This window comes from Ovis aries, chromosome 21 (assembly GCF_016772045.2).
Source record: "Ovis aries strain OAR_USU_Benz2616 breed Rambouillet chromosome 21, ARS-UI_Ramb_v3.0, whole genome shotgun sequence".
NCBI lineage: Eukaryota > Metazoa > Chordata > Mammalia > Artiodactyla > Bovidae > Ovis > Ovis aries.
Window position 1 is genome coordinate 45,540,954 of NC_056074.1, and position 26,697 is coordinate 45,567,650.

The 26,697-nt window shown below is 64.2% G+C and overlaps 1 protein-coding gene across 4 annotated transcripts; it reads left to right on the plus strand.

Moving 5' to 3' along the window:
* The first annotated feature begins 5,775 nt into the window (after nt 1-5,775).
* Nucleotides 5,776-26,612, plus strand: TRPM5 (transient receptor potential cation channel subfamily M member 5). 4 transcript variants are annotated; one of them, XM_042237931.2, is made up of 26 exons: nt 5,776-5,835; nt 8,840-8,905; nt 9,224-9,350; nt 9,706-9,886; nt 10,780-10,943; nt 11,693-11,876; nt 13,137-13,201; nt 13,295-13,486; nt 13,721-13,823; nt 15,168-15,286; nt 15,572-15,895; nt 16,049-16,189; nt 16,297-16,420; nt 16,723-16,868; nt 19,708-19,820; nt 20,107-20,199; nt 20,312-20,570; nt 20,700-20,818; nt 20,986-21,118; nt 21,192-21,366; nt 23,907-24,060; nt 24,379-24,560; nt 24,712-24,844; nt 25,363-25,435; nt 25,754-25,820; nt 26,089-26,200. In XM_042237931.2, the coding sequence occupies exons 3-26, from the start codon at nt 9,234-9,236 to the stop codon at nt 26,133-26,135; spliced, it is 3,408 nt and encodes a 1,135-aa protein (XP_042093865.1). In that variant the 5' UTR covers nt 5,776-5,835; nt 8,840-8,905; nt 9,224-9,233; the 3' UTR covers nt 26,136-26,200. The 4 variants fall into 4 exon arrangements, with proteins under 4 accessions (XP_042093865.1, XP_060260129.1, XP_042093863.1 ...); XM_042237929.2 differs by having other exon boundaries at nt 5,777-5,835; nt 26,160-26,612; XM_042237930.1 differs by lacking the exon at nt 5,776-5,835 and having other exon boundaries at nt 8,668-8,905; nt 26,160-26,612.
* Nucleotides 26,613-26,697: the final 85 nt, after the last annotated feature.

Consider the following 26,697-nt stretch of genomic DNA (forward strand, 5'->3'; position numbering starts at 1 on the left):
TCCGAGGGGCGCCTACTGAGTTCCCAGCCTGGCTTGGCCATGGCGTGGGGGAGGCCCTGCCCGCAGGGAGTGGTGAGCGTCTCTGTGAGGCCGGGGGAGACGCCACACAAGGACCTCACACACCGCACAGTGCAGGGCTTTCCCCAGCTGCCTCCTCCTCCCGACCCCCACAGCGGCCAGAGCCTGGGGGAGAGCAGCCCAACCTTCCCCCATCTGTGGGCCCCTGAGGGCTGAGACTGACTCACCCATGGCTGAGTCCAGGCGCCCGGGAGGACTTGACAGGGAGTGAGTGTGTGACTGCAGAGAGGCGTGGAAGCACGGACGGGCGGGTGGGCGGAGGGGCGGGGGGGCAGGCGGATGGACAATGGATGGGTGGGCGGATGGGGTGGCTAAGAAAGGATGATGAGGAGATGAACCAGCCTCTGCACAAGTGTTACCTTCACACTGAGATGTCCCTTGACCATTTAAAAGTAGAATCTGCCCTCCATTCAGATTCTCAACTGCTCTATTTTAATCATTTAATTTTAAATGGTTTTAATTTTAATCATTTTTAAAATTTGTTTCTTACTTCTTTCTTTGTTGTCTGCACGTCGCCTGACCCACAGTGCTGGTGCCCGGAGGTGGCTCAGTAAATCCACGTTGAATGGCTGGACGAGCTGGCGGGTGATGGGACGGTGGAGGATGATGTGGAGGGAAGGCGGGCTTGGAAAAACAGGTGGGGATCGACTGAGGCCTGTGGTTTTGAACCTTAACCAACCCTCAGAAGGGAGAATCTGCTCCTCGGCCTCCTCGGGGGCCAAGAAGGAAGGGGGACAGAGGGACAGCTGAGGACTGCACCCACAGGGCAAGAGCACGTGTGTCCACAGACGCGCGCATGCACACACACACACGGGATATTCTCACACTTGCACGCACTGGATGCACATCTGGTGGTCCTTGCATCGGTGCGCCCTGGTGGCGCCAAGGCCAGCTCTGTTCTGAGTGCTCCCCCCCCCAACAGGTCCTGCAAAGCCATTTGATCATCGTCCCCACTTCACATGAGGACCTGGACCCACAGCTGTCCAAGGACTCAGTGAGGGCCGCCCAACCACCCCTCACAGAGGCCGGGGCCGCCAGCTAGCCTAGAGCTCCATGGTGGGACCCGCTCTCGGTGACTGGAAATGGGCTGCTTCTCGGGCGATGGGGTGATGGGAGGCACTCCCGTGTTCATTTTCATTTATTGCAAGACAATCGCTTTACGACGCTGTGTTAGTCTCTTCTGAACAACATCATGAATCAGCCATGCGTATACACACACCCCCTCACCTGGAGCCAGACGGTCTGGAGCGCAAAGCCAGGTGGGCCTTAGGAAGCATCACTATGAAAAGAGCTAGTGGAGGGGATGGAATTCCAGCTGAGCTGTTTCAAATCCTAAAAGATGATGCTGTGAAAGTGCTACACTCGATATGCCAGCAAATCTGGACACAGGACTGGAAAGGGTCAGTTTTCATCCCAATCCCAAAGAGAGGCAATGCCAAAGAATGTTCAGACTACCACACAATTGCACTCATCTCACACACTAGCAAAGTAATGCTCAAAACTCTCCAAGCCAGGCTTCAACAGTACATGAACCGAGAACTTCCAGATGCTCAAGCTGGATTTATAAAAGGCAGAGGAACCAGAGATCAAATTGCCAACAGCCGTTGGATCATAGAAAAAGCAAGAGAGTTCCAGAAAAACACCTGCTCCTGTTTTATTGACTATTCTAAAGCCTTTTTGTGGCTCACAACAAACTGTGGAAAATGCTTCAAGAGATGGGAATACCAGACCACCTGACCTGTCTCCTGAGAAATCTGTATGCAGGTCAGGAAGCAACAGCTAGAACTGGACATGGAACAATGGACTGGTTCCAAATTGGGAAAGGAGTACGACAAGGCTGTATATTGTCACCCTGCTTATTTAACTTATATAAAGAGTACATCGTGAAATGCTGGGCTGAATGAAGCACAAGCTGGAATCAAGATTGCTGGGAGAAATATCAACAACCACAGGTATGCAGATGACACCACCCTTATGGCAGAAAGTGAAGAGGAACTAAAGAGCCTCTTGATGAAAGTGGAAGAGGAGGGTGAAAAAGCTGGCTTAAAGCTCAACATTCAAAAAATGAAGATCATGGCATGCAGTCCCATCACTTCATGGTAAACAGATGGGGAAACAATGGAAACAGTGAGAGGCTTTATTTTCTTGGGCTCCGAAATCATTGCTGATGTTGACTGCAGCCATGTAATTAAAAGACCCTTGCTCCTTGGATGAAAAGCTATGACCAACCGAGACAGCATATTAAAAAGAAGAGACACTACTTTGCTGACAAAGGTCCGTCTAATCAAGGCTATGGTTTTCCAGTGGTCATGTATGGATGTGGGAGTTGGACCATAAAGAAGGCTGAGTGCCGAAGAACTGATGCTTTTGAACTGTGGTGTTGGAGAAGACTCTTGAGAGTCCCTGGGACTGCAAGGAGATCCAACCAGTCCATCCTAAGGGAAATCAGTCCTGAATATTCATTGGAAGGACTGATGCTGAAGCTGATGCTCCAATACTTGGGCCCCCTGATGTGAAGAGCTGACTCATTGGAAAAGACCCTGATCTGGGAAAGGCTGAAGACTGAAGAGAAGGGGACGACAGAGGATGAGATGGTTGGATGGCATCACCGACTCAATGGACAGGAGTTTGAGCAAGCTCTGGCAGTTGGTGATGGACAGGGAGGCCTGGCGTGCTGCCGTCCATGGGGTCACAGAATCGGACACGACTGAGCGACTGGACGGAACTTAACGAATCCCCTCACTCTCCCTCCCACCCGCCCCCCATTGCACCCGTCCAGGTCATCACAGAGCAGCTGAGCTCCCTGTATTACACAGCAGCTTCCTGCAGGCAGTGAGGGGAGGGGGGAGTGAGCTGGGGGGTGGCTCCTTCCTGGAGCTCCAGAGAACTCCAGAGACAGAATGGCGGGGGGAGAAGGGTCGAGCCCGGGCCGAGGGCTGTGCCTGAGGGTCCGCTCATCCCCTGCCAGCCTCTCCCTGCGTCTGTGATGGGTTAACACTCCCCCCGCCCCCTGGGGGCCCACGAAAGGACTGGCACCTGGCCGGGAGCTGGGTGACTGCAGGCGCTGCGGGTGGGCCCGGGGCCTCCCTGCCACCCCCGGCCCTCCGCATCCCAGTCCTGTTCCCGGGATCAGGGCCACAGACGAGGCTTCGCCTGCCTGATGCAGGGTCCTGGGCTGGGACGATCCTGAGGGTCACTCTGTGGGGAGGGTACTGGCAAGGGGCCTGAGGACCCTCGAGGCACAGCCTCAGAGCCCCAGACATTCTTGCAGGCCTGCCCGTCTCCTGAGTCCCAGGCGGGGAGCCGCAGGAGACCTGGGACGATGGGTGTCAGTGAGGTGGGGAGTGAGCCTGGGCTACTCAGCCTGGAGGGGCTTCCACAGCGTGGCCCACCGGGTCTCAGCCTTCCCCACAGATGTGCAGGTCAGCCCAGATGTGGCAGATGGCGGCGGCCTGCTCTGCCCTCTCCAACCTGGAGTGACCAGAGGTGGTGTCCCCCATGAAGGACCAAGGCAGGGTCCTTCCTATCCAAGGGCCTGAGTCCAGACCTCATGCAGACCCAAGGGAGGACCCCAGGCTGATGGGGAGACGCGGGGCCCCTCTTTGGGTTGTGGCTTCTGTCCCAGGAGACTAAATGCAGAGGTGGCTGAGTCTTCCTGCAAATTCAGCCTTGCGCGGCGCCAGCATGCATGGGCCGGGATGCCCCCTGTCCAGGGCGGGTGTGTGTCCCTCTCTCCCAGGCCTCAGCAGGGGGCACCTCCGTGGAGAGCCTGCCTCGGAGTGGGACCTGCCGTCCCACAGACAGAGGCCTGGGAGCTGGCACTCGCTCTGCCAGGCGAGGCGTCTCCCCACAAATGAGGGGTCAAGCGAACTCAGTCCCATCCCGAGTAGGGAGCCAGGAGGATGGGGGCAGCTGAGAAAAAGCAGAGCGGGAGTCACACCTCGGGAGGCCCCAGCCATGTCGGTGAGCGCAGGTGGCACCTGGCGTCTCCTGCCTGCAGTGGGCGCCCCCCAAGCAGAGCCCTCGAGGGCTGCAGCCCCCTGCCCCCGAGGCTCCCTCATGGCGGTGGCTCCCGCAAACGCCAGCCCGCACCCCTCGTCCACTCACTGGCTGCGTCGCCCCTGCAGCTCCGGTCCTGGGTCTGGGAGACTCCGTGGCCGACGGTCCCTGGCAGGAAGCAGGCAGGCAGCACCCGAGTTCCCCTCGGAGGGCCAGGCCTCCTGCAAAGTCGCGCCAGCTGACCCTGAGAGACCAGGGGAGCTGCTGAGCCTGTGCGGCGGGGGCGGGGCATGCGGGGAGACAACAGGGGGGCCTCTGAGGTTGGACGAGGCTGTGAGGAGGAGGCCAGGTGGCCGGAGAGGTGGGCAGTGGGCAGGCCAGGCCGGCGGGTTCCGGGCTGGGTGTCAGTGCTGAAGCAATAGGGAGCGATGGAGACTTGCAGGCATGGAGGAGCGGAGCCTGGTACTAGGCTGGGGGTGGCCAGAAAAGGGCATCCTGGGGGCAGCGGTAGAGGGCAGGGCTGGAACAGAGGGCGGGAGGAGGGGAAGTACCGTGTGCCTCCTGCCCCACAGGCTCGAAGTTCTGGGGAGACCCCCTCATCCTCCACATCGCCTGGGCGGGACACTGGCAGGACCCCCAGGGGGGCCGGGCCCCAGGCCAGCAGGCGTGTGTGACCCAGTCCCACCCCCTTGCCAGGGCTGGGTCTGGCCTTCTGCCCAGGAACCCCGAGGTCAGCATCTTCCCCCCAGAATCTGGTCCTCAGGCTCCCAGGCCCGGGATCTCAGGCGGCCCCTCCCCTCCCTGGGAGCGGGGGCTGGGGGGCTCCAGGCTACACTATGGCCGCTCCGGACCTTCACAGCCGTCGTGTGCAGAGACACAGCGGCCTCTGCGGGCCAGGCCTCATCTACCGGCCCCAACTCAGCCTGTGGTCTCGGGGTGCCCTCTGGTGGCCAATGGGCCCAAGCGGAGAGGACTTCGGCGGTCCCAGAGCTGGGCCTGGACCCGGCCTCCCACCCAGCCCTGAGCTCAGGGGGTGAGAGGTCCCAGGAGGGGCCCCTCGGGCCTTGGAAAGGGGCGCACGGACGTGTCACCTGCTCCCGTGAGTTACTGCAAACCCTAGAAGCGGAGCTGCTCGGATCCCCATTTTCCAGGGAAACCAACGCCCAGAGTTAGAGAGACAGGATTTGCAGGGCGTGAACCAGGACGTGGGCTCCAGGGCCCCGGGGGCCTCCCTGCGCTGCTCCTCAGTGGAGCGACAGTGTCCGTGCGAAGTCTGCTCGCTGACAGCCGCCTGCCCACCCCTCCAGGACAGCACTCCTGGGGGGCTGACACCTCTCTGCTTGGCGGGACCCAGGAAGGGAGGGGACAGTCTCTGCCCCCTCCAGGGACGGCTGGGCTGCACCCTCTGGGATCAGCCACATCCACCTGCTGGAGAAATGGAGGAAGCAGAGACACAGGAGAGGCGACGCGGCCAACCCCCACGGGACCGCCTCTCGACCCCAGGAGACTGGTGCTGCCCAAGGGGTCCCTGGGCCCATCAGAGAGGGACGGCTGGCCCTTGCGCCCGGTGGCTTGGCCAGAGCAGCCCTGTGGGCTGGGCCGGGCCGAGATCAGGTGGCGCCCAGCTCTGCTCACAGCATTGGCTGCCCAAGTGCCAGGCGTGGAGGGCAGGGAGGGGCAGGCGGGCAGGCTGTGGGCCCCTCCACCCATCCCTTGGCCGGCAGTCACACGTTTGGGCCTCAGGGAGAAAGCAGGCAGGTAGGAGCCCGGCCGCCAGCCCCGGGGGGGAGGAGGGGGTGCCCTGCCCCCCGGTCACTTCCTGCCCCGTGCCTCGGTTTCTCCCCTGGACCCTGGAATGAGTCTTGCCTTCCTGGGGCTGCAGATGGACGGTCCCTCCGTGGGTAAGGCGGGGTGTCTGGGAAGGAGCCTGCAGAGGGCCTGGTCCAGAGGAGCAGCCCCGGGGCCCTGGGGGCCAGACGCAGGGAGCTGGCGCTCATAGCCGGGGCCCGTCTGGTTGGGGGCTGAGTGCTGGCTGCAGAGTGTGGGACCCCTGGGCTCCCCGTCCTGGTCACCACGTTCTACCATCTCGGGAGGGAGGGGCAGGCCCGAGCGGCCAGGGGCTGGCCCCCGTGACGTGGCCCTGGGAGGGCCCGGGCTGGGACCCCTGGGGCCTGGCTGCCAGGTCCACGGCACTGGGGCCGCTTCCAGAGACCCCTGGCCAGGGGTGGCCGTCTGCCCCTCTGCCCGCTCCGAGCACGAGCCCCAGCACCTCCGCTGCCGGAGCTGAAGAGCTTGCCTCCATTCTGTTCTGCCTGTCGGGGGTGGGGGGTGGGGTTCCAGCGGGGATGACTCAGGACCCCCGGGCGCCTGGCCTCCCCCGCCCCCTCCAGGAACAGGGCCCTCGAGCCCGGACACCTGCTCATGCAAATCTGCTATTTGCATGTCCTTCCCGCTCCGGCCCCATTTGCCTGGAGCCCCTCCCGCCCCCAGCGCTCAGTGCCGCCCCCCGCCCTGGTGCTTGGGGCCACCTCCACCATGCTCAGTGACCCCCAGGACTCAGCGCAGGGCCCAATGCCCCTCAGCCCCTGGGCTGGGAAGCCAGAGGCCAGGGACCAGGCTTCGGAGTTGGGGGTGAGGGGTGTGGGGTGAGGGGTCAGGTGGTGGCCCCAGGGAAGGCAAAACTGGGGCTTCGGACCACCTGCCTCTCAGCAAGGAAAGGGCAGCGTGGGCTGGCGGGAGAGCACCACAGCACCCCTCCTGAGACAGAGGCCAGCCCCAGGCCCCTCGCCTCTGGGGGAGCAAGCCTGGGGCTCATGGACCGTGAGCACTCCAGTGCTGCCCAGGCCTCCCACACACCGGGCCAGGGCGCGTCCAGCGGTGGGGAGGGAGGCTACCCCCCACAAGCCCTGCCTTGTCCCCGCCAAATGGTGGGAAGGCTCCCCACGTCACTGCCTGCACTCTGTGGTTGAAGAGCATCCCCCAAGTTCACGTCCACCCTGAATCTCAGAATGCTTGGAAAGAGGGTCTTTGCAGAAGCACTGCGTGATGGTGAGGTCATAGGGAGGGGGGCGGCCCCTCGAGCAGTGACCGGTGTCCTTATAAGGAGACGGGGAGATGGAGGCAGAGACTGGAGGGACGCCGGAGCCCCCAGAGCTGGACGGGGTGAGAAGGACCCTGCCCTAGAGCCTGCTGAGAGAGTGAGGCCCTGTGCGCCTTGATTTGGGGTTTCTGGCCTCCAGAGCCTCCTGTCGCTTTAAGACGCCCAGCGGGTGGTCATTCGTTAGGGCGCCCTGGGACCCTCCAGCAGTTATAACCCCAAGGGTAGTAGGGCCAAGGAGGTGCCCAAGCCCAGGCCAGGCCTAGCCCCCCTTGCCCCTACCCCGGCTCTGCGGTCACATGCAGGCCCCCCACTCTCTGCGTGTGTCCCAGCAGCGGGCGCCCAGTGTGGGGGGCAGGGGGGGGTGCAGTGGGGGGGGGGGCGTGGATGCAAATCCTCCCCCACCCTCTCCCAGAGCTGGGAAGAGGGGAATTTGAATACGGCCTTTCCAAGCCGGTGATTAACGATCTTCTGTCCTGGAGGCCGTGTGTGGGGACGGGGCCTGGGTGTGGAGGGCAACACCCGGGCTCTGGGAGTGCCCCGGCAGCCGTGCCAAGGTCCCACAGGGGGCGGAGGACAAGGGGAGGTGAGTCCCTGCTCAGAGGCCGGAATCCCACCGCGGCGCGGACCGCTCTCCCCGCAGGGCCAGGGTAGCGTCCGCCCTGCTCTTCCCACTGCTGGGCCCGGCGCCCCCGGCCTTGGCCGCATCCCTGCAGCCTCGGTGTCCATCCTCACTCAGCTTCTTCCCCTCCTTCTAAGGCTACTTGGTCAGTGGGTCAGAGCCCATCCCGATGAGCCCCTCTCCCTGATCACATCCGCAAAGGGCTTACTTCCACAACAAGCGCATTCACAGGCCCCAGGAGCAAGGGCGTGGACGCGTAGCTTTGGGGGACGCGTCACTTTGGGGGATGCGGTGGTGGGCCCGTGCTGGGCTGCAGGGGCCCTGCCCACGCTTGCCGGCCCCGCCTGTGTGCACAGGTGGCCCTCTCTAAGAATCAAAGCGCTGGCCTGGCCCCGAGAACCGAGGGAGTCACTCTCCTTTCACAGAGGGCCCATCCTGGCTGGGCCCTGTCCAGGGCACCTCCCAGGGGATGGCAGTGGACGGGGCGGCCGTGGAGCTGGAGCTTCCCAGGGTGGGCCTGGTAGGGCAGGGCCTCTTGGGTCTGCCGGGACCTGGGGTCCCATCGGCTCTGCTCCTTCTGTGGACATAGGAGGGCCGGGGCAGGGGGCGGGGTGCTCTCCCCATGGGTCTGCAGAGGAGGCTGCTGGAAACAGCAGGTTGCGAGGGGCCATGCTGGCTGTGGCCAGGGGGCGGGGAGCTGGGTGGCTGGTCTGCGGTGGGTCCAGGAGGCACGGGGGCGTTTGCCATCAGGCGGGTTGATGGGACCCAGATCCTGTCCCTTGGCCGTTCCTGGGACCCCTCCAGGCACGTGGGCAGTGCTGGGCTGGAGTGAGGACTCGGTGGGCAGGTCTCTGGGAGGGGCTGGGGGTTAAGGAGGAGGCCCCGTCCCTCCACCTGAGCTTCGTGTACCTGTTTGCCTGCCGCCCCCTCTCTGCTGGGCAGCCGGCGCCCAGGGTGCCATGCCTATCCTGGGTTGGCAGGGCTGTGGTATGGTGGGGTATAGGGCGGGCTGCAAGATTTCCACTGCCTTTTGGGGTTTCCAGGACACCCCCTGCCAAAGGCTCAGCAGAAGTGGCAACGGACAGGCTGGCTCGTGGTGCTGGGGGAGGGTGAGTAGAAGTGCAGGGTGGGGAGGGAGCCAGGAGGAGCTTCCATCCTGGCCTGGGGCCGGGAGCTCTGGCAGCTTGAAGAGAGCAATGCAGATGGGAGGCAGGCAGAGACCGAGGGGCTACAGGAGGGCTGGGGTCACGGTCAGGGTTGGGGACTGCAGGAAAGGGCTTTGCGGCAGGTGACCCCCTTTCTGCCTGCACCCAGGCTTCCCTGCGAAGGTGGTGGGGCCTCCATCAGGAGGTGGGCTGGGGCTCGCCTCGCGTGCCCTCAGGGTGGGCTCGCCTCGCGTGCCCTCAGGGTGGGCTCTGTCCCTGCAGACAGGACCCCATGCAGGACGCCGGGGGCACCCGTCCTGGCAGCCCCGGGGGTGCTGGAGACACACGGGGGCCGAGCCTGGGCCGGGGTGAGATCGTCTTCGGAGGGTCTGGGAAGAAGCGAGGCAAGGTGAGAGCTGCCCCCACCTGGGGACTGGCCGGCACCACCCTCTGTGCTACCCTGGGCCCTGGGCCCTGGACGCCCATCTCCTCTGGGCCACTCTCTCATAAAGGGTCTGTTTGGAGCCCCCAGGAAGGCGGAACTCTACAGCTGGCAGCCCCCTCTGGCTTTTGCCTCCTACCCCAACACATGGCAGGTCCAGGCTCCTCCTCCAGCCAGCCCTGGCTGCTCACAAGTCGCCCAGTGGGTCCAGATGGCCTGGGGAGCCCTGGCCTTCAGCTGTGGCCCTGCCCCCACCCTCTGGAGCCCAGCCCACCCCTGTACCTAGCGCCCCTCGCCCTGCCCCCCTGCTCCCACCCTGCAGTTCGTGAGGGTGCCCAGCAGCGTAGCCCCGTCTGTGCTCTTCGACCTCCTGCTGGCCGAGTGGCACCTGCCGGCCCCCAACCTAGTGGTGTCACTGGTGGGCGAGGAGAGGCCCTTTGCGATGAAGCCGTGGCTGCGAGATGTGCTACGCAAGGGGCTGGTGAAGGCGGCTCAGAGCACAGGTGGGTCGGGGGGAAGAGGGTCAGGGCACAGGTCAGGGGGCAGGTGGGTCAGGGCACAGGCGGGTCAGGGTACAGTCAGGGCGCAGGTCAGGGGACAGGCGGCTCAGGGTGCGGGTGGGTCAGGGAGCAGGCAGGTCACAGCGCAGTTGGGTCAAGGGGCAGGTGGCTCAGGGCGCAGGCAGGTCACAGTGCAGGTGGGTCAAGGGGCAGGTGGCTTAGGGCACGGGTGGGTCAGGGCACAGGCGGGTTAGGGGGCAGGCGGCTCAGGGCGCAGGCAGGTCAGGGTGCAGGCGGGTCAGGGGGCAGGCAGGTCAGAATACCTGAGAGGCCCCACGCCAGCCCTCAGCCGCCATCCCCATGGTCGCCCTCCCTCCACGGCGCTGCGGGGCGGTGGGAGCCGCTCTGGGGTACACGGCCAAGGGACTGAAGGTCTCCAGACTCAGAGCCTCCCCCAGGAGAGCCGGGCCAAGTGTGGGGCCAACAGGCCTCAGTGGGAGACCCGGGAAGGCTGCAGCCCCCACAGCCTGCTGCCCACAGCCGGGCCTCCCCGACCCCAGCTATTGGGACAGCACGCTGGCCAGCTGGTTGGTGGGGTCAGAATTAAACTCCAGGACTTTGATTTCAGGGGCTGGGCCTTCAGAAAGCCCAGTCAGGGAGGGGGCTTTCTGCCCTCCTCCACCCCAGAAACGACTGCAGAAGAGACAGAGGCCCTGCTAACTGTCGGGCCAAGGGCTTCATGTGCTAGAAGGACGTCCTGGGCCCTGGGCCAGCACAGACTGGGGTCAGAGTCTCTGTCCAGAGGGCAGCGGGGCCTGCCTCCAGCCCTAACCCTGACCTTGGTCCTGGAGGGCGCCTGGGGGGGCCCCTGTGCTCAGGGACCCCTGTGCCCACAGGAGCCTGGATCCTGACCAGCGCGCTCCGAGTGGGCCTGGCCCGCTACGTCGGGCAGGCTGTGCGAGACCACTCCCTGGCCAGCACATCCAAGGCCCGCGTGGTGGCCATCGGCATCGCCTCGCTGGGCCGCGTGCTGCACCGCCGGCTCCTGGACCACGCCCAGGTGGGCGCCGGGCTCTGGGCGCTCGGGCCGTGGGACAGAGTGGGACGGGGGTGCCCCCAGAGATCGGGGCTGGAGGACGCGCCTGACAGAGGGCACTAGGGCCATCTCACAGGCTGACCACACCACACCATCTGTGACTGAGCCCCTACCTGCCAGGGCAGCAGTGGACAGACGAACCCTACCCTTGGTGGTCGGGGTGGGGGGTGGGGGCGGCGCTCACAGGCCTGGGAGGGAGTGAGGCTGCTCTAAGGGACAGAGGTGGTGCCCTGACGCCACGGGGTGGGGGGCGCTGGACCCAGAGCTGGTGGCGGGGGAGGGAGGCAGGGGGAAGGAGATGAAGGGAGGGGAGAGGGGATCCAGAGGCCTCCTGCCCAGTGAGAGGCCAGCAGAAGGCAGCATCTCCCAGGACCCGAGTGGGGAGGGGGCTGCCAGGCTCCCAGCCGGCACAGGCCTGGAGTGGGCACCTGGTTTCCGTAGACCCCACCCAGACTGGCGCCCAAACGCCGGGCCCGGCCACCACCCTGCAAGCTCTGTGACCTGGGGCTGACTGGTGTCCTCTGCCCCACACAGACGGGGGCCTGAGGCAGGTCCCCAGAAAGCCAGGCAGCCCCGTGAGTGGAGCCCCCTCCACCCAGCATGCAGGGTTCTGTCTGGAGGGTACCCTCCCTGGGCGCCCCCCACAGCAGCAGCAGCCCTCCCTCCATCTGGGGGAGCAGGCCGCGCCTGGGCCTCACGGCGTGTGTGCCTAGGGGGCCGGCCCTGTGCACTATCCCTCGGACAACGGAGGCGGCCAGGGCTCCTTCTGCCCCCTGGACAACAATCACTCCCACTTCATCCTGGTGGAGCCGGGGGCCCCCGGGGAGGGCGACGGGCCCACGGAGCTGCGGCTGCGGCTGGAGAAGTATATCTCGGAGCAGAGGACGGGTTACGGGGGTGAGGCTGCCCGGGGGCGGGGCTGCCCGCGGGGGAGGGGCGGGGGCGGTCCACAGGAGCGGGGGCTGCCGGGAACACCGTGGTGGGGGGTCGCCCGGGTGGACAGGGCTGAAGGACCACCAGCATGGGCTGGGACGGGCATTCCAGGCACCAAACATGCCAGAGCGTTGAGACCTGGGCCACTGGGGGGGGGTCCCGGGTGAGGGGGCTGCTGGCCAGGGTGATGGGGGGCAGGGCCTTGGGGAGTCCCTGCCGGAGGGAGCATTTCCCCCAAGCAGCAGAGTGCTGCCAGTGCCCCCCCCCCACTCCCACCCCACCCGACCAGAGGCCCGGCTGGGGGCTCCAGGCTCTAGCAGGAAAGTGAGACTTGCGAGTTTCCAGGGGCCTGTCTCCCTCCACCGCCGGCGGCTCACTGCCTGCAGGGGGCAGTGCTGCCCGAGGGGCGGGCTCCAGCGTGGCCAGGGCGGGTCTGAAAGCGGAATTTGCCAAAGCCCGTGTATTTATAACTAACATTTACAAACAATCACAATATACGTGGGATCGCTGGCAATATTTATAAGCAGGGTGTGTGTCTGCCAACTGAGCACTCTAGTGAAAACGCAACCTCAGCCGTTTAACCCTCACCTTGAGGACGCAGGGCTGGCCCGGGCTGCTGAAGCTGGGAGGCTCACACCCTCTCTGCCCAGGATCCTTCCCGCTCGGCAGGCGCCTTGGGAGTTAGAGGGGACCGTTCTCTGGGCCGGGGGCCGTCCAGTCTGTCCTGCCTCCTCCCGGCAGTTTGCCAAGCTTTCCCCACACAGCCCACCCGGCAGGTCCGGGCTTCTGGGGCTGCACATTCCAAAGTCTCACAGCTGGTTTTCTGGGGGTAAGTGACTGACCCACGCCCCTCCTCCTTCACCACCCTGAGGTGCTCTGGGGCCCTCGGATGGCCTGGCAAGGGGTCAGTGGAGCTTCCTGCCCTGGCCGGCGAGAGATGCCCGCCTTTGGAACGTGGTTGGCGTGGCCAGGGACCCGATGTTCAACTTGACGTTTAAACAGCCACGAAGCGAACACACTGGAGAGTGGGCTGTGGGCCTGGCATTCTTGTCCCGGGTGACAGGACAGCTGGGAGCCCCTCTGGAGAAAAGCCTCTTGCCTGGAGTTTGCCCAGAAACGCCGCAGGCTGGTGGTCTGAGGCCCGGGGGGTTACCCCACAGGAGGCCTCCGGGCCCTCTGCTCACCCGGGCACCTGGGTGGACGCTGTGCTCCATCTGCCCACAGGAACCAGCAGCATCGAGATCCCTGTCCTCTGCCTGCTGGTCAATGGGGACCCCAGCACCCTGGAGGTAGGGCAGGCGGGGATGGCGCCTGGTGCTGATCAGGCCCGGGATGGCGCCTGGTGCTAATCGGGCCCACTGTGCCCCCTCCGCCTGCCTCAGAGGATTTCCAGGGCCGTGGAGCACGCCGCCCCGTGGCTGATCCTGGCGGGCTCGGGGGGCATCGCAGACGTGCTCGCTGCCCTCGTGAACCAGCCCCACGTCCTGGCGCCCCAGGTGGCCGAGAAGCAGTTTAGGGAGAAGTTCCCCAGTGAGCACGTCTCCAGGGAGGACGTCGTGCGCTGGACCGGGCTGGTATGAGCCGCCGGAGAGAGGACCACGTGCTCGCCCTGCCCTAGACCCCAGCCCCTGGATTGCGTGTCCATGCCCAGCCCTGCTGGCTGCAAAGCCCCTGGGCTGGCCCCCGCTTCAGGCCCTTGTGGAGTGGTGACGCCTGGCTCTGAGGGTGGGGCTGCCCGGGGGACGGCGGGCTGGCATTCTGGCTGGGGGCCGCGGGGTCACCTCCGGGCCTTTGTCCTGGGGTCCCAGCTACAGACCATCGTGGCCCACCGGCACCTGCTCACCGTACATGACTTCGAGCAGGAGGGCTCCGAGGAGCTGGACACAGTCATCCTCAAGGCACTGGTGAAAGGTGAGGCCGGGCCGCGCCTGCCGGGGCCCCGCGGGAGGCACTGGGCGGGGCGGGCGGCCGGCCAGCCTGGCGAGGGCAGCCCCCACCCCGGGCTCTCGGCCTCCAGGAGCCTGCGCCCAGGGTGGCGGCCCTCTGCTGCGATGCTGCGAGTGCCAGCGTGCGTGGCCGTGTGCGAGCGTTTGAGTGTGCGCACAGCCGCTGCTCACTTGGGCAGCAGCACGTGTGACCCGACTGGAGGAACACAGCCTTCCAGGGCCTCCACACGATGATGACGTGCAAGTCCACGAGAGGCTCTGTCTCTGGAGGTTTCATGTTAGCTGTATTTTATCACAAATTCGTTTAACTATTTGATCATTCATCCCTGAGTTTTACTTATTTCGTCTGGGCCGCGCTTGGTCTCTCGCTGCCCTCGGGCTTTGCCCTGGTTGCGGTGTGCGGGCTCTCACTGTGGAGATCCCTCTCGTCGTGGACACGGGCCCCCGGGCGCCCGGGCCTCAGTGGTGGTGCTGCGTGGGCTTCACTGCACCGCGGCATGGGGCAACCTCCTGGAGCAGGGAGTGAGCCTGTGTCCCCCTGCATTGGTGGGCGGATGCTTAACCTCTGGATCACCAGGGAAGCCCTTAGAAAACTACAGTGTTCGGTTAATCCAAGGGTTTCAGTGCTTTTTCAATGTGGGCCACGCCTACGGTAGCTCCCGAGCATGTCCACCACCCAGAAGACCCACTAGGCCCCTGCTCCCCCCAGCCTTTGGCGACCACGAGCCTGCGTGTCTATGGATCTGCCCGCTGGGGGCACTTCCTGGACATGGGCCCACACACCCTGTAGCCTTGGGAGTCCTTCTCGGAGCACGATGCTCTGGGCGGTCGTTCAAGGCGCTGTAGCCGGTATAGGGGCGCCAGCCCTTTAGACAGCGACAGTCCACGTTTTGTTTCCCTGTCCCCCTGTGGAGGGACATTCGGGCGGCCTCCACGTCCTGGCTGTCCCTCAGTGTGTGTCTCGTTGAACGTAGACACCTGTTGCAGGGCTGACCGCTGGCAGGGGACACAGACAGGAAGGGGCTCTGTGGGGCAGGGGGCACCCTTGAGGACGGGAAGGCTCCTCCAGACAGATGCCTGCTCCCCACTATTCCACCCAGCCCTAGGGTCCCCTTGGGGTCCTGGAGCTCCCAGCAGTGGGGCGGGTGGAGTCTTGTGGCTCCTTGCCAGTACTCGGAGGGCGGGGAGGGAACCAGGGCATCGTTTCCATGGCCACACATCTAGGAGACCCACCTTGAGGGACCCTGTGCCCACTGGCTCTGCCGGCGCCTGGGCCCCCCTTCACCCACTCCGCCTTCCCTGCCCGCAGCCTGCAAGAGCCACAGCCAGGAGGCGCAGGACTACCTGGACGAACTGAAGCTGGCCGTGGCCTGGGACCGCGTGGACATCGCCAAGAGCGAGATCTTCAACGGGGACGTGGAGTGGAAGGTGATTCCTGGCTCTGGCCGGCACCGGGCGGGGACCCTGATGAGGGCTGGGGGCAGGTGGTGTCCAGGGCCAGCCTGGCCTGGCTGTTGCCAGGGGAGCCAGGCAGGCCAGGGCACCTCCCGTTGGGCCTCAGTCGTCGGCATCCCAGGCAGGATGGGCTAAACGTCAGTGGGCGCAGGCAAGGCGGGGCACCCAGGAGCTGGGGCTCTTGCGGAGGGTCCCCACGCCCCTCCCGTGGGCTCCCTTCTCCACGGGCTCCCTCTCACCCTCCACGCGGCGCCCCAGTCCAGTGACCTGGAGGAGGTGATGATGGATGCGCTGGTGAGCAACAAGCCCGAGTTCGTGCGCCTCTTCGTGGACAACGGCGCGGACGTGGCGGACTTCCTGACGTACGGGCGGCTGCAGCAGCTCTACCGCTCCGTGGCCCCCAAAAGCCTGCTCTTCGACCTGCTGCAGCGCAAGCACGAGGAGGGCCGGCTGACGCTGGCCGGGCTGGGTGCCCAGCAGGCCCGGGAGCCGCCCGCCGGGCCGCCCGCCTTCTCCCTGCACGAGGTGTCGCGAGTGCTCAAGGACTTCCTGCGCGACGCCTGCCGTGGGCTCTACCAGGCGGTGAGTGCAGGCAGGGGTGGCGAACGCGGCGGGAGGTGGGGGCGTGAGTGCGGGCGGGGGGCGGGCTGGGGGCGTGTGAGTGCGGGGGGCGGGGGGCGGGGGGCGTGAGTGCGGGCAGGGCCGTGGCCGCAGGCTGACACCCCTGCCCTCCAGGAGCGGGGCCCGGCCCGGAGGAACTCGGGCCAGAAGGGGCTTCTGGACTTGAACCAGAGGAGCGAGGACCCCTGGAGGGACCTGTTTCTGTGGGCGGTGCTGCAGAACCGCCACGAGATGGCCACCTACTTCTGGGCCATGGTGCGGAGGGCGGGAGGGGGGCTGGGGGTCCCGGGGGTGCTGGGAGGATGCTGGGAGAGGCCTGGGGAGGCTGGGAGGTGGCTGCACACTTAGGCCCTGCCTCCCAGGGCCAGGAGGGGGTGGCTGCCGCTCTGGCCGCCTGCAAGATACTCAAAGAGATGTCCCACCTGGAGACGGAGGCCGAGGTGGGCCGGACTCTGAGGGAGGCCAAGTACGAGCAACTGGCCCTGGGTGAGCACGGGGGTGGGCACCGGGGGCGGGGCTGGGTGCCCGATGAGGACAAAGCCCCACGTCTCGGGCCGGCCCAGCAGGGACACTCGGGGAGAGGGACATCCCCACGTCCCGACGGAGAGGCCCCCATGTCCTGACGGGGAGGCCCCCATGTCCCGACAGGGAGGCTGGGTGGGGACGGGCATCTCTCGCAGCCCCCGGGAAGGTGGGCGCAGGCGCACAGCCCGTCCTGCAGGTCCAGCTCTGCAGGGGAGGCGCCCGGCAGTCGGGCCTGGGCGTCACGCCAGTGGCCGCCCCCGCAGACCTCTTCTCCCAGTGTTACCGCCACAGCGAGGAGCGCGCCTTCGCCCTGCTGGTGCGTCGGAACCGCTGCTGGAACAGAACCACCTGCCTGCACCTGGCCACCGAGGCCGACACCAAGGCCTTCTTTGCCCATGACGGGGTGCAGGTGAGCCCCGGGGCGTGCTGTGGGTGTGGCCTGGGCAGAGAGCAGGTGCCCCAGCCAGCTCCCTCAGGCCCTCACCTGGCCAGTGTCCAGGCCATCGGGGTAGGCAGGTCCATTCCTGGAAGCCGCCCACCTGACTCCCTCTGCTGGCCACTCTCCCCACTAGCCCCAAGTCCAGCCCTTTCTCCACCTCTCAGTTCAGTTCAGTCGCTCAGTCGTTTCCAATTCTTTGCGACCCCACGGACTGCAGCACACCAGGCTTCTCTGTCGATCACCAACTCCCGGAGCTTACTCAAATTCATGTCCATTGAGTCACTGATGCCATCCAACCATCTCATCCTCTGTTGTCCCCCTCTCCTCCTGCCTTCAATTTTCCCAGCATGAGGGTCTTTTCCAATGAGTTGGTTCTTCGCATCAGGTGGCCAAAGTATTGACATTTCAGTTTCAACATCAGTACTTCCAATGAATATTCAGGACTGATTTCTTTTAGGATTGACTGGTTGGATCTCCTTGCAGCCCAAGGGACTCTCAAGAGTCTTCAACACCACAGTTCAAAAGCATCAGTTCTTCAGCGCTCAGCCTTCTTTATGGTCCAACTCTCACATCCATACATGACTACTGGAAAAACCACAGCCTTGACTAGACGGACCTTTGTTGGCAGACTAATGTGTCTGCTTTTTAATACACTGTCTAGGTTGGTCATAACTTTTCTTCTAAGGAGCAAGTATCCTTTAATTTCATGGCTGCAGTCACCATCTACAGTGATTTCGGAGCCCAAAAAGATAAAGTCTGTCACTGTTTCCATTGTTTCCCCATCTATTTGCCATGAAGTGATTGCATCTGATGCCATGATCTTCGTTTTCTGAATGTTGAATTTTAGGCCAACTTTTTCACTCTCCTCTTTCACTTTCATTAAGAGGCTCTTTAGTTCTTCACTTTCTGCCGTAAGTGTGGTGTCATCTGCATATCTGAGGTTGTTGATATTTCTCCCAGCAACACTGATCCCAGCTTGTGCTTCATCCAGCTCTGCATTTTGCATGATGTACTCTGCATGTAACTTAACTAAGCAGGGTGACCATACACAGCCTTGACGTACTCCTTTCCCACTTTGGAACCAGTCTGTTGTTCCATGTCCAGTTCTAACTGTTGCTTCTTGACCTGCATACAGGTTTCTCAGGACGCAGGTCGGGGGGTCTGGTATTCCCATTTCTTTAAGAATTCTCTACAGTTTATTGTGATCCACACAGTCAAAGGCTTTGGCATAGTCAATAAAGAAGTAGATGTTTTTCTGGAACTCTCTTGCTTTTTCCATGATCCAGCAGATGTTGGCAATTTGATCTCTGGCTCCTCTGCCTTTTCTAAAACCAGCTTGAACATCAGGGAGTTCACGGTTCACGTATTGCTGAAGCCTGGCTTGGAGAGTTTTGAGCATTACTTTACTGGCGTGTGAGATGAGTGCAATTGTGCGGTAGTTTGAGCATTCTTTGGCATTACCTTTCTTTGGGATTGGAGTGAAAACTGACCTTTTCCAGTCCTGTGGCCACTGCTGAGTTTTCCGGATTTGCTGCATATTGAGTGAAGCATTTTCACAGCATCATCTTTCAGGATTTGAAATAACTCAACTGGAATTCCATCACCTCCACTAACTTTGTTCATAGTCATGCTTCCTAAGGCCCACTTGACTTCACATTCCAGGATGTCTGGCTCTAGGTGAGTGATCACACCACCGTGGTTATCTGGGTCACAATGATATTTTTTGTACAGTTCTTCTGTGCATTCTTGCCACCCCTCCTTAATATCTTCTGCCTCTGTTAGGTCCATCCTTTATTGTGCTCATTTTTGCATGAAATGTTCCCTTGTATCTCTAATTTTCTTGGAGAGATATCTAGTCTTTCCCATGCTATTGTTTCCCTTTATTTCTTTACATTGATTGCTGAGGAAGGCTTTCTTATCTCTCCTTGCTATTCTTTGGAACTCTGCATTCAAATGGGTATATCTTTCCTTTTCTTCTCTGCCTTTAGCTTTTCTTCTTTTCTCGGCTATTTGTAAAGCCTCTTCAGACAATCATTTTGCCTTTTTGCATTTCTTTTTCTTGGGGATGGTCTTGATCCCTGCCTCCTGTACAATGTCATGAACCTCTGCCCATAGTTCTTCAGGCACTCTATCAGATCGAATCCCTTGAATCTATTTGTCACTCCCACGGTATAATCATAAGGGGTTTGATTTAGGTCATACCTGAATGGTATAGCGGTTTTCCCTATTTTCCTCAATTTAAGTCTGAATTTGGCCATAAGGAGTTCATGATCTGAGCCACAGTCAGCTCCCGGCCTTGTTTTTGCTGACTGTATAGAGCTTCTCTATCTTTGGCTGCAGAGAATATAATCAGTCGATTTCAAGGTTGACCATCTGGTGGTGTCTGTGTGTAGAGTCGTCTCTCGTGCTGTTGGTTAGGGTTAGGAAGCGGGTGTTGGCTGTGACCAGTGGGTCTCTTGGCAAAACTCTGTGAGCCTTTGCCCTGCTTCATTCTGTACTCCAAGGGCAAATTCGCCTGTTACTCCAGGTGTCTCTTGACTTCCTACTTTTGCATTCCAGTCCCCTGTAATGAAGAGGACAGCTTTTTTGGGGTGTTAGTTCTCCACTTCTGGTCTCAGCAAAAGTTAACCCTGCTAACCTGGAGCCTGGCCTCCCTCCATGGAAGGTGTTCCTTCTCCACCAGGAGGGAGGCTCTGGGGGCTCCAGGCTGGGAGGGCTGATGCCTTAGCTGAACCCTGAAGGGGTTCAGGCTGCTGCGGGCACTGGGGCAGGTGTGGAGGGTCAGGGCAACAGCACCCCTTTGTTTCAGGCCTTCCTGACCAAGATCTGGTGGGGGGATATGGCCTCGGGCACCTCCATCCTGCGGCTGCTGGGCGCCTTCTTCTGCCCGGCCCTCGTCTACACCAACCTCATCACCTTCAGGTCCGTCAGCACATGCAGCAGCCACTTGCCAGAGCTGTGCTGGTGGCGACACAGCCCAGCCTCCCTCCCACCACCCCCGCCTGCATCCGCGTGGCCCCTGTGCGCCCCCTCACCCCGGCATCCTCATGGCCCCTGTGCGCCCCCTCCCCCGCCCCACATGCTCCTGGCCCCTCTGCGTGCCCCCTCCCTGCATCCCTCTGCAGTGCATCCGCTGGTTGGGTGCTCGGGGCCGAGTGGGAGCCTTGGGTGCCTTCCCCACGACCCTGAGGGGCTCCTGTGCTCGCAGCGAGGAGGCCCCTCTAAGGACAGGCCCAGAGGACCTGCAAGAGCTGGACAGTCTGGACACAGAGAAGAGCCTGCTCTGCGGCCTGGGCAGCGGGTAAGGGCCTGTAGAGGGGGCAGTGGTGGGGAGCTGGACTTCCGTGGGCAGGGGTGAGCTCTGGACCCTGGGTGCCCGTCTTACCATTGGCCGTGGCCTCCTTCGGGCACAGGGCGGAGGAGCTGGCCGAGGCGCTGAGGAGCGAGGGTGACCGAGGCCGGAGAGCCGCCTTCCTGCTCACGCGCTGGAGGAAGTTCTGGGGGGCGCCCGTCACTGTGTTCCTTGGGAACGTGGTCATGTACTTCGCCTTCCTCTTCCTGTTCACCTACGTCCTGCTGGTGGACTTCCGGCCCCCTCCTCAGGGGCCGTCGGGGTCTGAGGTCGCCCTCTACTTCTGGGTCTTCACGCTGGTGCTGGAGGAGATCCGGCAGGTCAGTGGTGGGCCCGGCCCGGTTGCAGACGGAGTCCGGGGGGTTGCGGGTCACAGCCCGGCCCAGGAGGGGCCGTGCCCCGCGAGGGGGCACCCAGGCCGCCATCACTGGGCCGTCTGCCCCCGCCAGGGCTTCTTCACGGATGAGGACACGCGCCTGGTGAAGAAGTTCACGCTCTACGTGGACGACAACTGGAACAAGTGTGACATGGTGGCCATCTTCCTGTTCATCGCCGGGGTCACCTGCAGGTCTGGGGGCCCCAGGGCCTGGCGGGGGCAGCCCCAGGGGGTTGGGGGGCAGGGCTGCCTCCAGGATGGGCCCGCCCGGGCCTGGCGCCCGTGCTGTGCGTCCCGGAGGAAGCCCCAGCCCTCTCTGGGCACGGGTGGCCGCCCAGCCTGCCCTCCCGCCCGCCCAGGATGCTGCCCCGGGCCTTCGAGGCCGGCCGCACGGTGCTCGCCATCGACTTCATGGTGTTCACACTCCGCCTCATCCACATCTTCGCTGTCCACAAGCAGCTGGGCCCCAAGATCATCATTGTGGAGCGGATGGTGAGCCCGGGCCGGGGCGGTGAGGCTGGGCCCCGCCCGGCGGGTGCTGACCCTTCTCCCCCCCGCCCCCGAGATGAAGGACGTCTTCTTCTTCCTCTTCTTCCTGAGCGTGTGGCTCGTGGCCTACGGCGTGGCCACGCAGGCGCTGCTGCACCCGCATGACGGCCGCCTGGAGTGGATCTTCCGCCGCGTGCTCTACCGGCCGTACCTGCAGATCTTCGGGCAGATCCCGCTGGACGAGATCGACGGTCAGCACTCAGCCCGGACCGGGGGGCTCTGCGCGGGCCCCCCGCCCCGGGGAGTCACAGCACTGAGACCCCCTAGCAGCACACTCCTTTTGTACGACCCTGGACAGCCGGCCCTTCAGCAGGGCCTCTGGGGGTCACAGGAGACCCTGGCCTGATGGCTGACGGAGGGGAAGTCCCCAGGGCCAGCCCCCAGGCCCGGCACGCCTGCCAGGTCATGTCCGGGCTGATGGGTGCCAGCTGTGGAGGCCCCAACCTCGGGCCCTGGGCGGGAGACAGAGATGGAGCTGTAGGCAGAGAGGGCTGTGGGCAGGCACTGGGCACAGGGCTGGGCGCCCCCCTCACTGGCCATTGCCTGGTCTGGGCCCCAAGCTGGCCCTCCCAGCACGTCCCCACCGACAGTATACATGTGGCCCACCTGCTGGGGAGGCCCTCAGCTGGAAGGCTGCTCCTGAGGGCACCCTAGCTTCTGGGGACCCACCCGACATGTGAGACCAACACCCTGTCTGGCTTGTGTGGCCTGCCTGAGGGGGTGTCTCCAGGGAGGCCCCTGTATAGGGGTGGGGGTGGGGGCTGGTGGAAAGTGAAATTGCTCAGCGTTGTCCGACTCTTTCGGGCCCTATGGACTGTAGCCCACTAGGCTCCTCCGTCTATGGGATTTTCCAGGCAGGACTACTGGAGTGGGTTGCCATTTCCTTCTCCAGGGGACCTTCCTGACCCAGGGATTGAACCTGGGTCTCCTGCATTGAGGGCAGACTCTTTACCATCTGAGCCCCCAGGGAATCCTCCAAGAATTTCCTATGATAGTGCAGTGGCGGGCAGGGGGTGCTCGGGGAGCCTCGAGCTGGACCCAGAACACCTGTGTGGGCCCCGGCATGGCTGGGGTTCACTGAGGAGGAGGAGAAGGGGAACCAGCCCCTCCAACAAGTGGGGCCAGCGTGGGGGCCCAGGGCTCCAGCCATGCTGGGCCCTCCCGGGGTGTGGAGCGGGGGCAGGGGGTCCTTCACTCAGGCGGGTGTCACGGGGCGATCATGGGCGCAGAGCCCCTGAGGCTGACTGCAGCCGCTGATGAGGCAGGTCAGCACCCGTGACCTGGTAAATATTTGTCCATGGGACGAGGACGTGACTGAGACCGGCGGGCTCCGGGCTGAGGGGCTGTGCCGTCACGGGAGCTGCCTTCTAATTAGAGGGTTTTGCGGGCTCATTTCCTGGGCTGTTTTCTTAGTCCCCCCCACGTGTGCTCTCCGTTTTCCAGGCCATTAGTTTAATGGGCCCCTACCTGCCCTCCCCGGGCGGCCCCGCCTGGGGGACGCTGCCATGACCTCCAACTGCCCCAGTCCCACGGGGCTCCTTGGGAGGAGGCGGGACAAGTGGGCGCCCAGGACCGGGCAGGGGTGGGGTCCCTCCCACCCTGATGGCCACACATGGGTACGAGGGGACTCTGTTATGGTTTGGAGTCCCTAGGAGCCCGGGGTCACCTGGGCAGGACTAGGGGGTGCAGGCTCCCAGGGGTCCAGTTTTCAACACCACTGTAGCTGCCAGGCTGAGCCCCACTGTGGCAGTGCCAGCCTGGGCCAGTTTGCTGAGGGTCCCTCCCCCTCCCCGGGTCTCAGGGTGGACCCCCGGCCAGCCCTTCCCTGGGAGCCCACCGCCCTGTGGGCTGAGGGTGGTTCGCTAACTTTCAGGCTGAGAGGGAAGGCATCCGCAGCCTGCGGTCCCAGCTAGGGTCCTGGGAGGCCGCCGGAGCCGGCTCCAAGTGTCCCGGGCAGATCCCCCTCTGGGCCCCAGGAGGCCCTGGGACCACCCATCTCCCAGCTGGGCCTGGCGGCGTCTCTCAAAGTCCCGAGGGAGATGCAGGCGCCTCGTCACCACGGAGCTGCTTCCATCCGGTGTGCAGGCTCTCTAGGCTGCTCGGGGTGCCCAGGGCGAGAACGGATCCACAGGCCAGGAGGGCGGGGGCAGCGAGGGAGGGGTCTCACACAGAGCCGCCAACCCCCATCGAATACCGCACTCCGGACGGGCTCATCCCGTGAGGGAGACACACGGCTCGAGGAGCCGGCTCGTCCTTGAGCCTGCGGTAACCTGTGTCAAGGGCGTTCTGCCTTTGGGAAGGTGCAGACCTGCCCCGCCTCAGACTCCTGTGGCGGGCAGTGAGCCACAGGCCTGAGAAGTCCTGCAGGAGAGACCCCATGCCCTCGCCAAGGCCAGTGCCCCCCACGCTGGCTGTGAGCAGAGCTGTGGGTGGGGGTGGGGTGACACGGGCTGGGCTCTGCCTCCAGAGCCCGTGGGCCGCTGTGACCTCAGCCCAGCGAAGCGAGGGGACGCGGGGCTGGCACGGCCAGGCAGACCACCCAGGACCTGGTTGTCCCAGGACTTGGAGTCTGAGTGCCGAAGCCCGGACTGTGCCCAGGAAAGCACGGGGACTGGCTGCCTCCCCAGCACCCCCGCCCCGGGTGGCCTCAACCGCAGGGACACGACTCTGGACGCCCGAGGGTGCTGGCGGCTTGGGCCCGCCCCAACCCCCTGCGCCCGGCCCCTTGCAGAAGCCCGCGTGAACTGCTCCCTGTACCCGCTGCTGCCAGAAGGCTCGCCCTCCTGCCCCAACCTCTACGCCAACTGGGTGGTCATCCTCCTGCTGGTCACTTTCCTGCTGGTCACCAACGTGCTGCTCATGAACCTGCTCATCGCCATGTTCAGGTGGCTGCCCTGCTGCCTGGCTCTGTCCACTTAGGGGGGGCCTTGGTTCTGGTCTCCCTGGCCCAGACCTGCCCAGCCCCTCCAGCCCGCAGGGGGCAGTCGCCTCTCTGCCCTCAGGAGGGGCTTGGATAAGGGGTGTCACCCCAGAGCTGGGGCTCCCCTCTGGCGCTCAGGGCACCGAGGAGGTGGTGCAGGCCCGGCAGGTGTGTGCGGGCGGGTGCCCGGGTCTGCCAGGCTGCAGCAGAGGGGTGGTGGGGGACCCTGGGGGCGGGGCGGGGATTAGGGCCACGTGCCCACGCCACCCCCGGTCGCCCGCAGCTACACGTTCCAGGTGGTGCAGGGCAACGCGGACGCCTTCTGGAAGTTCCAGCGCTTCCACCTCATCGTGGAGTACCATGAGCGCCCCGCGCTGGCGCCCCCATTCATCCTCCTTAGCCACCTGAGCCTGGTGCTCAAGAGGCTCCTGCAGAGGGGGACCCCGCAGAAGCGGGCACGCCTGGGTGAGGCTCCTGCCAGAACCGCATGGACAGAGGGGCCCTGGGCGGGGCCAGGGGGCAGCGGGCTCCAGCCCCCTCTGCGGCAGCCCCAAGGGCCTACCCACCGCGGGGCCTCCAGGCCTGGGCCCTGCCCTGAGGCTGCCCGGCTCCACAGAGAGGGACCTGCCAGAGCCACTGGACCAGAAGGTGGTCACCTGGGAGGCAGTGCAGAAGGAGAACTTCCTGAGCGAGCTGGAGAAGCGCCGGAAGGAGGGCCAGGAGGAGCTGCTGCGGAAGGCGGCGCACAGGTGCGGGGGCGCCGAGCCCACAGAGCTGCCCGCGAGGGCCTGCGCCCTCCCTGCAGGGCCGGGAGGTGGTGGGGGCGCTGGTGGAGGGCCAGCTCAGGGCGGCTGGGAGATCTCTGGGGGTGGCAGGCTGCCTTAAGGCTGGCGTGGCCCCTGTCACTGGGTCTGGGCTGGGTAGGGACGTGGCCTGGTTCTAACAAGCAGCCTCTCACCCTGGACTGGGCTCTGCTGGGTCAGGCCTGCCCTACACTTGAGGGTTGGTGCCAGTACTCACGGGGTTCCTCCTGCTCTGGGGCGAACCTCACACCCACATGCCTGGTCCTGCCTGCGGGTGGGGACAGTCCTGACCGCCCTCCCACCATGCCCAAAGGGCCGGAGAACCCAGAACTCAGGCGCCCACAGAGGCTCAGTGACCCCCAAACACACCCGAAGGGACTGGGCATCAGGGCAGGGTGATGAGAAGGCCCCTGGTGTGGGGCACTGGCCTTCAGCAGCCTGCTGCCTCCCCGCTCCCGCCACAGGGTGGACGTCGTAGCCAAGTACCTCGAGGGCCTGAGGGAACAGGAGAGGCGCGTCAGGCATCTGGAGTCTCAGGTGGGTGGGCGGGCGGACCAGGGTGCCCTTCTCCCTGGGCAGGGCCGGGCAGGTGGGCGTGCAGTCAGGGCAGGGGCAGGGTGGAGAGGGCCTGGGGCTTCAGAACTTGTGCCTGCCCCTCCGGGAGGAGACCCTGCCGCTCCCTGGGGGTCCTGTGCTGAAGACCCCTCCCCGTCCACTCCTCACACACACACTGGAGCCTCTTCCCCCCTCTCCTCGAGTGACAGCCGCCAGAGCGGGCTTGGGGGCAGCTGGCTGGCAGGGCTGGGGGGGTGGATGCGGGCTCGGCCCCGGAACCCCCAGCCTTCCCTCTTCCAGGTCGGCTACTGCGCGGCGCTCCTCTCCTCCATGGCTGAGTCACTGGCCCGTGGCAGCGCCTACTGGAGTGAGTGTGATGGCCCCCATGCCCTGGGCACTCGGGGGGTGGGTGGGCACGGGCAACCCTCTGCCAGCCTGCAGGCCTGGGGGCTGTGTCCTCTGCCTCACCTTAGGCCTTCGCTTTCCACCTGCCCTGGGAGAAGACAGGCCCAGGTTCTGGATGGTCCTTGGCCATGGTCTTTGGAGTGGGTGTAGCCCTCTGTGGGAACCCACCGACTCAGCCGGGGCGTGGCTCATGGGCCCCACTGGCTGAGTCCCCCACCCACCCTGCCCAGGGCCAGCGCTCTCCAGAGCTGCCCCACCGGGTGCCCAGCAGCTGTAAAGGGGTCTTCCTTCCCCACCCCAGACTCTCAGAACTCCAGCACCGGGAACCCACCAGCCTCTGCTGACCACGGAGGAGCCCTGGGTAGCAGGGAGTGCCCAGAGGCTGGCCAGCCACCCTCCAACCCCTGAGCCACTTGGACATGCGCACAGGGAGCCCTGCATTCCCAGGGGCCCAGGCCTGGAGGGCACGGCCCTCGGCTAGTCATCCTAGGCCTCGTGGAGATGCCGGCACACCCCACCACGTCGAGCCCCCCAGGTGGGATGCACCGCCCTCGCCCTGCCCAGCACCTCCGCAGGCCTGGGAGTGCAGCGGTGCGTGTCACGGGCCCCCGAGCCCCATCCAGAGCCAACCGGCTGGGGCCAGAAGAGCAGGCCTCGCCGGGTGTACTGCTGGGGGGCCTCCTTTTAGGAGGGCAGCTGCCTTGGGGTCCACGCCCAACCTGTGTCACCCACCAAGAGATGTCTTTTTCTCAAATGCTTGGAGTTAGGATCTCTGTCTTTAAGACCCAGGCTGAGCGTTCAGTGTCAGCTCTGCCCCACGCCAGACAGCGCACACGGCG

Excerpts from the sequence above, each read along its gene's own strand:
- TRPM5 (XM_042237929.2), top strand. The coding sequence starts at position 9,234 with ATGCAGGACGCCGGGGGCACCCGTCCTGGCAGCCCCGGGGGTGCTGGA. Across the intron at positions 19,821-20,106 it reads ACCAACCTCATCACCTTCAG|CGAGGAGGCCCCTCTAAGGA; the intron begins GTCCGTCAGCAC and ends CTGTGCTCGCAG. Across the intron at positions 21,119-21,191 it reads TCATCATTGTGGAGCGGATG|ATGAAGGACGTCTTCTTCTT; the intron begins GTGAGCCCGGGC and ends CCCGCCCCCGAG.